Source organism: Poecilia formosa, unplaced genomic scaffold (assembly GCF_000485575.1).
Source record: "Poecilia formosa unplaced genomic scaffold, Poecilia_formosa-5.1.2 Scaffold6, whole genome shotgun sequence".
NCBI lineage: Eukaryota > Metazoa > Chordata > Actinopteri > Cyprinodontiformes > Poeciliidae > Poecilia > Poecilia formosa.
In genome coordinates, this window is record NW_006799945.1 from 2,716,714 (window position 1) to 2,733,912 (window position 17,199).

The 17,199-nt window shown below is 39.0% G+C and overlaps 1 protein-coding gene across 3 annotated transcripts in view; it reads left to right on the forward strand.

Moving 5' to 3' along the window:
- Window positions 1-3,373: 3,373 nt before the first annotated feature.
- Window positions 3,374-17,199, forward strand: part of kcnn2 (potassium calcium-activated channel subfamily N member 2) — a 32,841-nt gene continuing 19,015 nt past the window's right edge. For 2 of the 3 annotated variants that reach the window (XM_007567095.2, XM_016679332.1), the window contains exons 1-2: window positions 3,374-4,342; window positions 4,678-4,773. In XM_007567095.2, the coding sequence (XP_007567157.1) occupies window positions 3,533-4,342; window positions 4,678-4,773 (906 nt within the window). In that variant the 5' untranslated portion in view covers window positions 3,374-3,532. The remainder of the gene's footprint in view (window positions 4,343-4,677; window positions 4,774-17,199) is intronic. The other variant, XM_016679327.1, reaches the window with a different exon arrangement.

Sequence of the window (17,199 nt, forward strand, 5' to 3'; positions counted from 1 at the left end):
TTCTTTTTACTTCTGATAAGTCAATATTGGAGAATTTGATAAATAATAAAAACAACTCTTAATTACATTAACCAACCATCCTTTTAGTTTTTTAACACGGAATCAAATGGAATTATTTAAAACTGATGACAAACTAAATTCAGAAGTGAAATTATTCATTTTACAGATTTTTGGAACAGATTTGACATTGACTGATTTATGCACATTAGCAACACAGTTTTACCCATTTTATCAATAATTAAATATATTTTCTGCTTACTTAAAGATTCATTTAAAAAAGAAACAGAATAATGTATCATTCAAAGTATCTTTCAAACACCAGTGATCCATTACATGAATAAATACCATGTTCGTATTTTCAGTTTTGAAAAAAAGTATTATTTGCTGTCAGTCATGCATGTCAAGATTATCAAAATACCTTGAACTTCTTGTTTGAATCATTGCATCCAAAAGTGTCACGCTGATTAACCAAAAACATTTAAATACATTTTATTTTTCTCTGATTTTAGTAAATGTGCTGAAATGATTTCTTTACCACCTTGCATTGCTCTCAGGTTAAATTTTGAGGGGAAATGCGTGAGCTGTTCAGAAAACCAAGCAGTCTTTTTAAACTGCTTTTAAAGCCTCTACTAAAAGGAATGAAAAGGCGTGTCTCAAATCAGCACAGAAAAACAGCAAGGAAAGAAAAAAACTTAAACAACCAAAAGGAAAAAAACAGGGTTTTTATCTTTAGAGGGAAATTATTTATAGTTTTATAGTAGAGTTTCCATTTTCTATTTGTATATCATTTCCTTTGTGTTATACATAAAGTATTATTATGCTGAAATTCATTCTTCATTCAAAATTCACCAGTGCAAGCAATAAGTTATGGCTCTTGAGCAAGTCTCCCATAGTCAGTGGTGTAATTTTAATTGTTAGAAAGGACAAATGTTACATTGATTAAACATCTAAACCCTTACAATATTCTTTTTCTTTGTACAGCGCTTTGTGTAATGATTTATCGGTTCCACCACTAGAGGGAGAAATAACGAACCTCACAGAACTGATAGTAGGGAAACTGCACTAAAAGATAGATTAGATAGATAGATAGATAGATAGATAGATAGATAGATAGATAGATAGTAAAGTCTGTTGTCTGTTTCATTCATTTTCACTCCACCTAGAAAAAAGAGGCGAGCTTCAGCTTCAGGAAGGTGGGGTGTGTCACGTGGTGTTCGTCTCCAGCCAATCAGGAGTAAGTGCGCATTGCGATCCTGTGCAGGGAGGTTGTTTTATTGAGGGGCTGCTTGCGATCAATGAGAGAGTGGAGCTGTCCGCCGTGCTGAAAGTTACTTCTTTGATTGGCTGTTTTTTGGCACCGCTGACAGCTCCACTTTCCTCTTTCCTAATGTAACAAATGACGGCATGCTTGCATTTTCACACTCTTTTTTTCTGCAGGTTTATAGTCATTATTTTTGTTTCCACAAATGACTGTTAGTGAATGATTGGACTACGACTGAAACAATGAAACCCCTGTTAAAAGGGCGGGGGGAGGGGGGGGTACAAAAACGGAAGCCCCTTGAAATGCAGAAAACATTTCTCCAGCATACAGGCTCTGATACCTAATTTGTTGCTGCTGTAAATTCAAGAGGCGTGGATGATTTGAGTTCGGGCTTTTTTTTTATGTCTCACCAGCTACTCAATCGCGGGTAGTTGGCTGTAATTCCTTGGGGGGATGTAACTCTCCTGCTCCATAATAACACAGCCACCAGTGGTCCCATCAGTCTCTGGCTGAACACACAAACTCTGGTCATATGTGCTCCATACGGACCGACCCTGTCACAGCGCCCTGTGAGCAGAATGAAATCATAGTTTTAAGGTATGTGCAATGAAACGATGTCTAGTATTTTATATTTTTTTTTACGTTTATTCCACCATCTTCAGTGTTTTATTGAGGCTCTATGTAATAGATAAACACTTTGGTGTTGTAGCAAAAGGAGCCATCGTCATCTGCAATTGCAAATATTTTATTCCATCTGTGTATCTTTGTCTGTCTCTCTTTGCAAAATAGCTCAAATTCAGCTGGATTGGATGAAGAATCTATGTGAACATGAACTCCTCTCCACATACGATCAACTGGATTTAAATCCGGATTTCATCTGGGCCATTCTAGCCCACTTTGATGCAAAAGCATTCCTTGTCTTCAAGGACTGCTTCGTATTTGGTTCTCTTCATCTTTCCATCAGGATTCCCACAGCATGATGCTGACGCCACCAAGTATGCACCCTTCATGAAACGTTACTCTTTAAAATTACATTTTACTGCAGATGCGGCAGAAAATCATTTGACTTTTGTTCCCACCGCCTTTACATGCAGAAACTTTCATTATTTTGTTTGTGTATTTTATTTATTTATTTATTTATTTATTTATTTATTTATTTTACAGAATAGCGAGGCAGCCAGATCCAACATCTTCTTTGCTTAAGCCAGGACAGGACACACAAAAGCAATATGGGATTGGACTAACAAACTTATTAACCTGTTTAATGACACCAGAGTAACCTGGGGCTAACTACTGCATCACAGTGCACATATTTCTTTTTTTGTAAAAGATGTTCAAAACGTTTATCTTTTTTTTTCCTGCTTCAACTTCATGACTTAAATCTTAATTAAATACAGATTACAGATATGTGTGTAAATGCTTTAGAAGACATGAAAATGTTAATTGAATATGAATAATTTTGTGTCCGTATTCAATGTGTTTGCTGTACTTAAAGCAGAATTGCCCAAGTTCAGCCCTATCCAAGTCCAAAGCTGCTGTCCTGCCACCCATCCTCTCTCCAGCTGAATCAAATGAATGGCTTCTCACCTAACTTCTGCAGAGTTGAACGACTACTGATGAATTTCAGCCTTTTAGCTCAGGCTTCTTGGTGAAGGGATGCATCTAAGAGTTGCAGGATAATAGCTCTCCAGGGCTGGGGAAGCCCTGATTTAAAGCAAATAAATAAATGTGCAGAGGACGTAAAGGAACGCTTAGCTTATGTGTGGCTATGAAGAGATATTTTGGGTGGAATAATAATAATAATAATAATAATAATAATAATAATAATAATAATAATAATAATAATAATAATAATAATAATAATAATAAAATAGGTTTTTATTAATAAAAATAAATGTAATGGTATATTTAAAAATAATTTGAATAAAACTGAATACGCCGAAAATTTTAACCCTTTTCGTGCCGCAATTGTCTTGTTAAATCGATCTGCACTGATAGTTTGTACTGATATCGATAATATCAGGCAGAACTTGACGTTCCAACCTTCTTCGTGACGTCGAAACAGTTGTTTTGGTCCCCCGCCCGCCCTTTCCTGCCCCCACCTCCCTTCCTGCCCCCCCTCTGCCCAATCGGAGGTCCATCTCTCACATTCTACCGGAGCCGAAATGGATCTGCTCATGCAGCGGCTCCGTCCTCCTGTGAGGAGGACCATAACGCCCTTTGTCGGGTGCTCTGTGGCTCCTGACCGCTGCTGTGATCGGCAGCACTGACATGGAAACCCCCTTCCAGCTGCACAACGACTTCTTCCCAGAGCAGCAGCAGCAGCTCCAACACTGTAAGTACCAGCACTATTACTGCGGACCGGAGCAGCAGCAGCAGCGCATCGGCAGGCAGCACGACCAATGCTGCACCTGCAATAGCTGCACCACCTGTGATGCGAGAAAAAGCCTCGTCTTTCGCGGGACGTCGCCGACCACTGTGGGAACTTTGAGGACACCTTCCGAGACGTCTTCGAGGCAGGGCTGCCAGCACAGCACCGCCTGCGACTTCACACCTTCTAGTCATGGTAGTTCAACCAGACATCATCATCCTCACCACCAACATCATCATCAGCAACAGCAGCAGCAGCAGTATCGGCAGCGGGGCAGCCAGGGGAGCAGCCACAAAGACAGCAACTCCTACAATGAAATAGCCATGAGCAGCTGCAGATACAACGGCGGCGTCATGCGGCCGCTGAGCAACTTGAGCTCGTCCCGCAGAAACATACACGAGTTCGATTCCGAGTCCCAGCCTCTGCAGCCCATCTCCGCCGCAGATGCGTCGGACACTCTAGTATCCAAGCCGGAGAACAATTCAGCCACGCTGATGCCTTACGCATCGGGGGACGGAGGGGCAGGCTGCGGCCACAGCACCGGCAAATCGGGGAAAAAGAAGAACCAGAACATTGGGGAGAAGCTGGGGCACCGGCGGGCCTTGTTTGAGAAAAGGAAGCGTCTCAGTGACTATGCTTTAATCTTTGGGATGTTTGGGATCGTTGTTATGGTTATAGAGACTGAACTCTCATGGGGAGCCTATGGCAAGGTGCGTATTTACTCAAACTTCACGTCCCGCTTGGGCGATTTAGTCACTGCTCTGCTCTGTCACTGTGGATGCAACTCGTATATTTTAAACAACTTCTTCCAAAAGTGTGGAAGAAAAGTCTGCGTAGTGCAGCGTCCCAACACATACAGGCCGATTGGCCCTCTGCTGCCCAACCATAAAAGAGAACACTAATGATTATGATTTAAAAAAAAAACTGCTAAGTCCTGGCTAGTTGCAATGGTGTAAAAAGCACTTACTATATATATTTTTAAATTGTTCATGTATTGTCATCATGTTTAGTCTTGTTTGGCTTTCGTGTTTTCACTCTTTTGCAGGAATCCCTGTATTCATTAGCTCTAAAATGCCTGATAAGCCTTTCTACAATCATTCTCCTGGGGCTGATTATCATTTACCATGCGAGAGAGATACAGGTAATGTCCTAAGTCGTTTTCTTCATTCTCCTGTATACCATTTTATTTTAATTTATTTATATTTTTTGTGGTTTTAGCAAAGAGATCAACTTCTGGACACTGTGTATGATGCTGAGGTGTATGATCTCTGTTGGGCTGCACTTTTAGGTGTAATTCCAGTTGTGGTTTTTGATATGGGTGATAGCGGTCACTGCCCAGGGCGTCATCCCATCAGGGGGTGACAGAGTCTTTTTTTTTCACCCAAAGCATGTTTTTTATTGCTTGCTTTTATATCAGTGGGGAGATGGGAAGAAGGATTGTGACATTCACACCATCAATGCTAATACAATACAGATCTATGTGTTTTACATGTTTAGAAATGCTTTATTCTGACAACACAGTTACCGTCCTCAGAGTGTCACATACAGTAAATCCTGTCCATACTTTGGTCTAGATTTTGGCTGCAGTGTTTCTTTCTCTCAGCTTGCCAGACAACCTTTAAATCTCAGAGGAAAACGTAAAACAACAACAACATCTCTTACCGTTTACATGTTATTGCACGTAGCGGTGCTCGAAGAGGAAACACATCATTTTCTCATCTTTCTCCGCTTGAATGCAGTGATAATGTTTGGTCTAGCCTTCACTGGGTTCACCTTTAGCCTCCAGCCTCTTTGGTAAGATGAAAGTGTTTTTATACAAAACCTCAGACTGCTAAGAATCTATGGTATCCTACAAAATGTTGCAGCAAAATTTTGAACTTTTTCAGAGATTGATTCGTTCACAAAATGACAGAAAATAGAAAAGATTTGAGGAAATGACACTCACATTTTTATGTCATTTGGCAAAGACAAATAACACCCAGTGGTGTTTATGTTATGTCTTTTGCCATTTTTGTACTTTTTTCACTTTTATTGCTACTAAAGTTATTAAATGTGGTTGGTCTTTGCAACTTTATTCATTCATAATTGCTGTTAGCACAGATTTTCTTAGAATATCATGATTCAATTTTAGAATATTTTAATCAAGCTAACTACAAATATATTTTCTCAAACATCTAGCAGCAAATAACTTGTTCAGCAGCAGAATAAATACTAAGAAAACTGTTCCTATGAAGCAGAAATCAGTACGACTAAAGTTTTAATTTGCTCTGATTAGTTGTTTAATTAAAACATTGTTTTTAAATATGATTGGCTGTGGGGGTTTTTGTTGTTGTTTTTTAAATTTTACTAAAGATTCTCAAACTATTATAAAGCAAATTATTTCTCAAAAAAGTCAAGTGTTAGTTTTAGAGATTCAATGATTTTGTGTTAATATTTCCAACTTTTTTGATGTTTTGAAACAGATCAACTTTCAAGACGCTCATGACAATTAGATGATTGAATTTTTAATTTTGCACACATTAATCCTGCCTAACAATGGTGAAAGTTTATCCTTTTTACATATAAATGGTAAATGGCTTCTACTTGAATTGTACTTTTTTTTTTAAATCAAATCCAAGATCTCATAAGTACTTTACACTAAGATATGTTGTTCATACAGTAGCTACAGTGGAGCCACTGGCTCAGACTGACAGAAGCCAGGCTGCCACCACCAGCATGTAAATATATGGACGGAGCAGTAGAACTTGTGTAGATCCTCCTGAGCCATTGCCCCAGAGTAAAATGTAAAAAAAAAAAAAAAAATCCTCACGATGAGGCAGTACTGAGATGCTCTAACATAAGTCTTTTCTAACATTACCTTGGAACAGTGTTGCACTCTGTCTTCCTGTCTTCATTGAGTTCATGCAATTAATTGTGTTATTTTCTGCAGAGCGGATGCGTGCTGCCTGAAAGGTTTCATATATCTGAAGCATACTTTTTTTTTTTTTTTGATTAAATCAAAAGGAAAACTTCACTTGGAAGGAAATGCGACGTAAGCGGTTCTGCAAACAGCGTCATATTTAATCATGCTAATGCTTCGTCTTATGCATAAACAAAACTGTATATTGTGAAACGCCACAAAAGCTATACGCTGATCCTGCTGGTTTCTGTCCGGTTTACGCTTCCCTGCAATATTTATAGATGCCTTGCACTTTTCTCTCTTTTGCTTGGATGAAAAAGGTTAGCTCTCTTCCTTTCTTTTGATCTAAAGTCACATTATCAGTTGAATGCATCAGCCTCGTTGGTAAATTTAGTACTTACAAATCCCACAGGAGGCTCAATCATCGCGTTGTGGCACTGCTTTCAGCTGTGAATCTTTCTTCATAAAGTATGACAGCAAAGCACCGACATCACTTCCACATTTCGTCTCACTACCTTGGAGTTTCATTTTCCCTGCAGGCAGGCCCAAGTAGATGCTAGAAATTAGAAGGAAAATCTGTCTTGTGTAGAACTTTACAATTTATTTTTACTTCTTTTAAGCTCTGCACATTTAACTTTGATGTGGTGTGAGTTACTACATCCAGAAATATATTAAGATTTGAGAAAATATTGTGATAGTTTTGCTTTTGAACCTCAGATTTAAGAGTGTTGCTTTTGATCCTCCATTTGACATGTGGTTTTGTTGGATCCTGAGAAGTCCTTAGAGGGATTTATTGGAAAGGTGCTAGTAGAGCATGTCTTGTAAAACCAAAGCGAAATCTGTGACCATATATTCAGCACAATCTCAAGCTTGTTCCCAGTGCAGGTTGGACTCCAGGGCTCTCTCTTGTCTCTGATGCTTTCTGTAATTTTCATAGTCTGGCTCCCAAGGCCTAGTTTAGTTTGACATGGAAAAATCTGTAAATTTCTTGTATTCAGAAGATGTGGCTCTGCTAGCATCGCCTGGCCATGATTATTGTGGAGTGCTGCAAAAGTTTTTACGTAAGTCAAGTAAAGAAACGGTTCTCAACTTAAAAAAAAAAAAAGGATTACAACCATTCAGGTTGCCCGGTCAGTCTTTTTCGAGCAGAACGTATCTTTGTGACTTGTCACAATCATCTCTGAAAGAACAGAATATGATCGGTTGGAATCAGCGTCCTCTTTTGGCAGGGTGTTGATCTCCACCAGATTGTGTTTAAGCTGCTGCTTCTCCTCTGTATCAAAAGGAGCCAGCCGATGTGGTTCAGGCATCTGATCAGGCGGCCTGTTAATGACTCTTTTTTGGAGGATTTCCATCCAAATCCCATTTAAAGGTGATAATGGGAAAGACCCAGAACTCACTGAAGGGACTTCACATATTTTATGGCTTCAGAATCTCAGGAGATTCCTAGAATAAAATGAAAAGTGTTGCTGGAAAGAGGGACGTCTGGGTTTCCCTCCTGGACACGTTCCTTCTGCAGCTGATTCTCAGAACAGCAGAAAACAATGAATGGATCAATGAAACGTATAGCAATTATCTTGTTATTATTCCACGTATAGTTGAAACTTGATATTTTCTTGCACTATATAAAGGAAACTAACGTTTTTACTGTCTGGCTTTTCTGCTTAAGGATTACCAACATTATTTTCAGTTGCTAAATTCCAGAATAATAAAAGTCAGTTCAAGTTTATTTGTGCAGCACATTTCAGCAACAAGGCATTTCAAATTGCTTTACACCATAAAAACATTGTATAGTCACCAATTATGAAACAGCAATACACGTTACATTTCATCAAAAATCATCAAACATCAAATATAACGATCGATGTTCCAGTTACCATGAATCAAAGGCAATTCTAAACAGGTGGATTTTTAGCTTGTGCACATTAAAATGATTATGCATTCAAACATTTTGATGAACAACCAGATGACATCGAGCAAGGAAAAGTCTGGGTGATGCTTGGGTGCAATTTCCTACCAAAAGCAAAAAAATCTGAAGCCCGTAAGAGTCACATTACTAATGAAGCAAGTCCTGCACAAACATTGACCGAAATGCCTCTTATAGAGGAAGACCTTACATGTGCAATCCAGATTAAACTCGATATATTTAAAGACGTGTGCTGTGATTTGATTAAACTAATTTGCAGTCTGTTTCCATAATGAGAATCAAACCTGGAGGAAAAAGAGGAATGCTCGTAAGTCTCAGGACACCATTCCACCTGTGAAGAATAGCTCTGTGGCTTCATGTTGTCTGGTTGATTTGCTGCGTGAAGGATTGATAGATGTCATCATGAGGAAAGATCATGAAGTGTAATTACTGCAGCATCAACTCTTTGGGCACAAGTGGACGATGACCCTTATGCACATCACCAGGTTAGTCGCAAAGCGCCTGAAGTCCAGCGAGGTCAATGTTTTGGAGTGGCCGTCGCAAAACCTTGATCTCTACTCCACAGAATATTCGAAAGCAGATCTGTAGAACCGTCTGAGAGCAAGATGACCTACAAACTGTCTTAGTTACTCCAGTTCTGTCAGGAGGAAACTATTGTGAGACGTTTCCTGAAGAAAATCTCTCTCTTTCAGCAGAGAAATAATATCAGAGAGGCAGAAAGAAAAGTTTAAATTGTTTTTTTTTGGGGGGTTTTTTATACAGCGAATGTAAATATCTGGTTTCAGCTGTGCGTCTAATCGTGAATCCTTTTTTAGAAAGACATTTGATTAACTAAATGGAATAATTCAGTTTTTCTCTCAGGAATAAAAATGACACCGAAGCCCTCCTTTCCCCCCTGCTATCTCAGGAACGCTGAAATGCTCATTTTAGCTCAAGAACAAGCTCGTTTTGAGCTGCATTTATTGTCAGCCGATGCATATTTACCCCACAGGAAGGCTCTTCAAACCTCTTTGATCCGAGCTCCTCCGACAGTCACATCAAAAACCAAAGCATGTTTCACAACAGATAGCTCTCCCTTCACAAAGAGAGTGGTTTTTCATGTAGTGACCTAAAAAACAAGAACGTCGCCGCAATTGTTTGCCACAGAGTCGATTACTGCAGCTCGGTTTTCACCACAAATTCTCGATAACTGTACTCTGAAGATGAATCAGGAAACATTATCATGTCTTGCTCGCTGCTTCTTGGCTCAGGGTCTTGTAAATGTAAAAGATGATGGGAAGTTCTGTCTCCCAATTCATCGAACCCCACTGGGATGTAACCATCATCCAGTTCCTTTTGCTGTTTAGATCCAGCTCACCGTGTTTGCGCTGCGACTTCCACCACACCAGCTGTTCCTTTCCTTCCTCGCCTCGGGCTCTTTTTGTGGCGGTTCCTGCTACTCTGTCAATAACCGTTCCCTGCAGACTAACATATGTGCTGGCACACACACTCACATAAGGATACGCGTACACGGATGACTTAATTCCAAATTAGTCTTGATCACGACACACATGTATAGATGTGTGTGTTTCCTTTTCATGCCCTTCAGCCTCCAGTTTCACAGGACGAGAAATGTGGGAAAATCTCTGTTTAAAAAGGTGGAATAAAAACCTAAATTTGTAGCTTTTATGTAGTTTTATGGTAGATTTAGTCAACACAGAAACTAAATTAAGAGTTTTATTCCAGATTTTGAGTAAATGGAGGACCTTTTAAGTGATTTGACATCAATGGCTGGTTGCAAAACTCAAATGTTTCAACCTGCTAGCTGGTGATTGTAAATAAAGCTGAAGAATTTAGAGGTAGTCTTGTTTCATCCTCTTAAATCCCCTTTCTTAAAATCACCATTAAACAGGGCAACACCATTATTCTCAACAGTTACAGGTTTGAAAGTCTCACATTGACACTTCTCAGTGTTATTCCTGTCAAATAGTTGTTTTTCCCTCGTTTGACGGTGTTAAATATGTGCTGAAGTCAGTATCCGCCCAACCCCTGACACTCTAAAACTGGCTTCTCTAGGCAGTGATACTGGTTTTCTAGTAGGTTCCAGTTCATGGCAGACTTCAGTCTTGGAGTTTCCTGGGTTGTTTCAGGATCTCCTCACAAATCCTCCTTTAATCTGGGCACAGTTTGTGTCAGATGTTTGAAACTTGGATCCGAAACACATGTCCAAATGGATAAAGCTGGATAACATTACTGCCCTGACCCTTTACTCTATAGACTCTGCTTAAAATTTCAGTCCATGCTAGGAAGCCAACCAATCTGTATTTAACTCTCCTAATTCTGCCAAGAAGAGTTGTCCAAGATTAGCCCAAAACAATGAAAAAACTTTGTTGATGACTGCAACAAAACACGCATTTCTTTGAGGTTCAATTTGCTAAAAGACATTTATCCCATCGTAAGTAGGGAAGAAGGTATCGTATTTTTCGGACTATAGAGCGCGCCTCACTATAAGCCGCACCCACAAAGTCTTTTTTTTAAAAATGGAAATAAGCCGCTGGTATTTTCGCCGCGCTCGGCGAAGATACCAGCCCTGCGTCTCATTCACGCCGAGTTTACGTGCAGCGACTATCGATCTGTACTGCCAGATCGACAGCCTTCAACTTAAAAGCTGCATCACATGAACTTTTTCGTGTTGTTTCCATGATGAGGGGCTATGAGTTTGAAAACATTTCTCCGTCGTGCCCGCTGCTAGCATGTGCTTTTTCTAAATGAAAAGCAGCGCTTTCTTCTTTGATTTCCAATTTTGACTTCCAATGATTCACTTCCTGCTAAAGAGCCCCCTGGTGGTTGAAGAAAAATCCACAGAAAAGCCGCATCTGGCTACAAGCCACATGGTTCAAAGTGTGGGGTAAAAATAGCGGCTTATCGTCTGAAAAATATGGTATTTATATCAATCTGTAGGTATAATTTTGACCCTGTGAGAATTAAAGAAATTCAACAATATATTAACTTTTACATCCGGTTCTTTTCAGAAATAATTTTTATGCAAATTGTTAGTTATATAATCAGTTCACTCTGGGAAAAACATGGTTCAATAGAGCTTTAAACTTTTTACATTATAAGCATTCATGCCAATGATGAGTGTATGTAAACTGGAACTGGAGAAGAGTTTTAAGGGGGAAAAAAGATGCAAATCAGATCATTTGATCAATGTTAGATAATAGTGGCTGAGAGGCTTGAAAGTCTGTAATGAAAGCGAAGGAAAGCCATCTGTGCACAGTCAGCTATCAGATCACAACCACCCGCATTCCTCAACATTAGAAATCTATCACTGGTCTCAAACTGAGATAGGCAAGATGTACAAGTAGCTTTTTTTTTTAACCCTCAAAAAGTTTGCAAAGAGCAAATAAATGCATTTTATAACAGGTTTTATAAGATATAAAATAGATCTGGTCAGTTGGTCTGGAAAAAAATATTCACTCTTCATCTTAAAGACTGCATGAAAACTAATATTCCAAAACAGCCCCATTAAATTTAAGGAGCCCACACTGAACTAAATTGGAAAGTGTATGGAGAAATTTAATCTTAACTTTAGTGCAAGCCTCCAGTTCCACACGCATCAACCCTCTGCTTTAATGTGATGTTTCCTTTTTTGACCCTCACTTCATTTCTCGCCACAAAAGTGCCAACGTGTTTGCAGTGTTGCAAAATAGATTTCTGCCTCTAAAGAGCACTTTTTCCCACTGCTCCTGCAGTGGAATAGATTATGCATGCACATCCATGTGTACTCACAGATGCCTGTCAGATGTAGAGGCATAAGTCAGGATGATGAAATGTTTCCCCTCACTATTTTCAGAAATCCCAAAACTGATTTCCTTGTCAAGCTCCGGAAAAGGTTTTAAAGCACAAACACTTTCCCCCCTGGCATAACTGAAAACTCCCAAGGTTGGGTCAGACGAGATGGAGACTGAATGCCAGTTGTTGCTATAATTGTTTTATGGAAACATCTGCTTTACTTTTGCAGAGATATGGTGACCTACTGAAACAGCTACATTACAACAACAAGTCAATACAGTGTTGGCCAAAAGTGTTGTCACCTTTGGATAAAGATGTGTAAAAATCATGAACATAAATTCATATTTTTATCACAGTTGCATAATTTTTCTCTCTTGATTTTAGAAAACTCCAACCTTTAGCTTGAGTGCATCTATTTAGTGAGTAAAAATAAGTAATTTTAACAAGATCGATATTATCACTATTGCTTAAAATATATGCAACTAAAATTTCAAATCTATGATTTGTAGTCCATGTCTGTGTACGGGTCCCAGTAATTATGCCATTTGCCTTGTAGCTCTTCATTTGACACTTTTGCCCTGTCTGTTTATTAATGTTGAATCATGAACATTGACATTGACTGTTTTTGAATTTCTTTAGATCGGACCATGACATGTTGCTTTATAAGACATTTTAGCCTCCCTCACGTTGTCAGAGGGGTTCTGTTTAAATTATTGCTCGATCCTACAGATTTAGCAGTAATCAGGCCTGGGTTTTACAAAACATTGTTTCCAAAACAATGTGACAAACCACCGTTAATTCAAATGTTTGTAAAGGACAAAATGGCATAAATAGCTGCAGAGTCAGTAGCTCTGCTGCCATGCAGGAAGAAACCCCCGTCCTCATGCACACACAACCCTGCATGGATGGATGAAGTCATCAATTAAAAACATCATCATGCGTTTAACTCAACATCTGTGTCTGATATGGAAATTTGTTGATAATAGTAAGATGTAGTCAAATTAAAGGCTGGATTTTCTTCATTTTTAATGTCAGATTATCTTACTTCAATAAAAGATTCATTTATTTAAATGTGTATATATATTCCGCTATGTCTACTCAAATTGTCTGCAGGTTCGGAAAAACTACCATCGATGAATTTATTTATTCACAATTAATTTTTTTAATCTTGACTTTAGGGCAAGTTTGGTGCATTTGCAGCAAAGCATGAGTATGATGAGTCTGTACCTCTGTCGTGACTTTGACTTCCCGCTGCCTAAACCTGATACGAGCTGCAAGGAGCCGGGATCCTCTTCTTGTCATCTGACAGCTGATGAGCTGAGACTTTTTCTGAGCAGACACAAACTCATATCAATTGGCCTCTTTGCTTGGGAGCTTCTGTTTTGAGGACGCCATATCTCTCTTCACCTCGCAGTGACAGTATTGCTGAGTTTTGCGAAACTTTTTTTTTTTTTTTTTTTTTTTTTTTTTTTTTTATGCTTTTGGGGCCTGTCCTGTTTTTTGGTAAAAGTCAGTGCTGACAGACGGTGTTAGACCGCAAGAAATATAACACACTGCAGTGTCAGAACTTGCACCAGCAAATCCGGCCGAGGCTGAACTCGACCGCTCTCGTCGAGTCGCCTTCCCTCTCCCGGTGCTGCCTAATGTGTCAGAGATATGCTGCAACGTGCAGGAGGCGCTCCGCATTTCTCAAAGTGAAATCTGTCCTCTACCTGAGAGTCCAGACGGGAGTCGGATAACCAGCGCTGGCTGGTGACCTCAGCGTTTTCACTCAGCGTCCAGGCTTTCAGCAGCAGAGACGCCCAGTCACGCCAATCCTAAAGATTATTTATTGATGGTATTTACTGCATGCAACTTTAAACATTCAGATGATTTTGGATTATTAATGCACGCAACTGGGCTGCAGCCGCTGCTTTCTGAAAGACAGGCAGATTTACGCGCTCTGACTGGAACATTGCTTGAGCGGACAAATTGCAAATGCAAGTTTCAGACTTAATCTGGAGAAACAAAAGCAAACTGAATCTGCAGCAGCCTCAGATTTACTCGGCAAAGTGGCCTCTTAGTGGCTCGCTTTGATACCATAAATAAAGCATTGCTTTAATGCCTAATTGGACCGAACCTCTCAACCTAATTTACTAATGAGACTGAGCGATTTAATTCTCAATGACAAGATATATGTTTCCATCTCCACATTACACAGATTAAATATTGAGTCCCATTCCATTAGTTTTATTAGGAGTTGCGAAACCAGTAACTAAACTAACCGGTGTTTTGCCTGAAACGCTTCCAGGCAGGCAGCTCCAAGTTCATGCAGGGAATAAAGCTTAAGACCTATTCAGCTGTGCTCTATATCAAACTCACGTGAATAAACTCCTACGGTGATGAGAAAAGGGGCATGCACTCTGAGTGATTAGGCCGCATTTTGAGTCCATCAGGAAACAAGCTGACTATCCGAGAGAAGCAATGGAGGAATTAATGTGTCTTCAGTAAGACGCACTGTGCTGGCTGCTTCCTCTTTGAGGTTTGTTTCACAAAATTAGGGATTACTCTGTGTGCTTCTTTACTCTACTGTCAGTATCAGGCTGTGATATTTGGAAAAAAAAAAGTTAAATATTGTAAACAATATTTTTCATCTGCTGTTAAGCTGCTAATGCTGATATCTACCTTAACTACCTATGTTGGCATAAATAGTCAATATTTATAAAAACAATTACAAGCTTTAGGTGAAACTTCAAGTCTTCTCACATCTGAGAATTATGTAAAGGTGGTTTATTATTATGCTTCCTTGAACAGATTGGGTCAGATCTATGGGCTACGCAAATCATGTTTATTAAACTTTTTGCACAAAATCATTTGTAGATAATGAGATTTCAGTCTGCTCAACTGTTCCCATTTTGAGATCCTTTCATAAAAAGCTGTTTTGGGGGCCTCTTGTCACTTTGAATCCAGATAAGCTGCTGCTGGCTACGTCACCCAACTCAACGTTTACACCAAACATGAAAATGTCTGCAAACAGATCCGCAATTATACAATCATACTGTTTTTAAAAGCAGAAGTAGAGCCTCCTGAACACCCAATAAGAACACAGCAAGCGCTTTCTGAACAAAACATCCAATTGGAAGTACAAAAATGTGCAAGATGTGAATTAAAATTCAGACTGAGTGGAGAGTGAATGAATGAATGTCCCCTTATACTGAATGATTATGATTTTTAAATAAGAAGAATTAGGTCCAATCCCTCTGCTATGTGTAAACAGCAAGCATTTGGAATGCTGAGGTGGTGGTTCATCAGTGCATCTGCCAACTGCAGTATAAAATTGGGAAATTATAGCATTGTGTTATTATTCTAACATTTTTATAGCAGTGGATTTCCATCCAAATCAGTTATGAAGCCAGTTTCAAATGAGGATTGATTCAGAAATTCAACATTTTGTAAAACTCCAAAATCGTAACTGAGTATGTTACCCTTTTTTTTTATGTGTGTGGATTTTTCTCACTTATTACTTTTGCATCCATCTAGTTACAGTCATTGCTTTGAGATTTTCTTCGTCTGCTTCGGAAAGTATCGCTTCAGGCACCAACAATACTGAGTTTTCTTAGAAGACATGACATGACCTGAGAAGTAACAACAAGAGTTCAAGTTTTGCTTTGCTCCCTTCCTCAGACAGCCTGGGGCAGCGCTTGTCGCAGTGGTGAGCAGACAGATCAGTCTGACAGAAGTATGAAAGAAATACATGTAGCGAGAACAACCCTTTGACACTCTGGCCAGTTGAGAGGAGACTTGTAGATTTATGTCGCACCGGTGGGTAATTGTAACATAACACAACATTCCTGTTGTGACCCAATGTTTATTACTTTAATTAAAACAAAATGTCTTATCAACATCAAACTTTTTCCAAAAGCAAATCACTGATAGATGCATAACTTTATAGGAAAAATAAGGACAAATTGTACAGTGGTAAGTTTCTCAGGTTATGACAGTCCTGTGTAGGATTAAATCAAAATCTTTCATTTAAATTATCTTCAGGAATAAAGTTATAGATAATTAACAGAAAATGAAGGTTAGGTGAGTACAAGCTGCCTCCTGGAATTGTCTTCAAGTTCTGCAAGTTTCACATCCATTGGTTTTCTTTTATATATTTTAGGCACCAAAAACCAAAGACGAAAACAAGTAATGTCTTAATTGAGCCATTAGTACGCATTATATGCAGAAACGCTAACCTGAAACCACTGTCATGCTACTGCATATCCACAATGCACTCAGATTTTGTCCAGAGCTAGCTGAATTTAAGTACATATTACATACTAAGGAATAAAATATGTTTCAAACACATTAAACGGGGTCGTGAACCAAATATTCACTTAACGATAACAACAAAAGTAATCAACAAATGCAAAGAAATCAACGTGAATTAGTCTAGCAATGAAAGAGCAGTAAGAAGATATAATGCAAAAAGGCAGAGAAGCCCAAAAAACCAGCGGATAAAGTTGATTTCCTGGCTCTGACTGTATATTTGCTGTCCTGCTAGAAGGTGAACCTGAATTACGTTGTAATGCGACATAATGTGAAAAGTTTTGAAAGACATTATTTTGCAAATTAATTAGGAAAATTTGCATTTACAATCATTTAAAACCATTCATCAGAAACACACACACACAGTGTGATGTTTCTATTTTCCTCCATATGTCTGTCATAACTCCTGCTTCTGCTGTGAGCAGGGGATATTTTCTCATCTGATGTAAAGGGCCCTTGGGGGTGTTGTATTTCAGGTCATCCATTACTATAATTGCTTTTACACACCAAGTAGGCTTTCCTCATGCAACCTAGCCTAAATGTTTAATTACGCAGTTTTAAGGTTAACAAACTTCGTAATTGCTTTTGACAGGGCCGGTTTGTTGCCTAAAACGTACAATAAAACGTGGCCTGTGCTTTGTGCAAACACTACGACGTGCTGAGCTGCTTCAGGA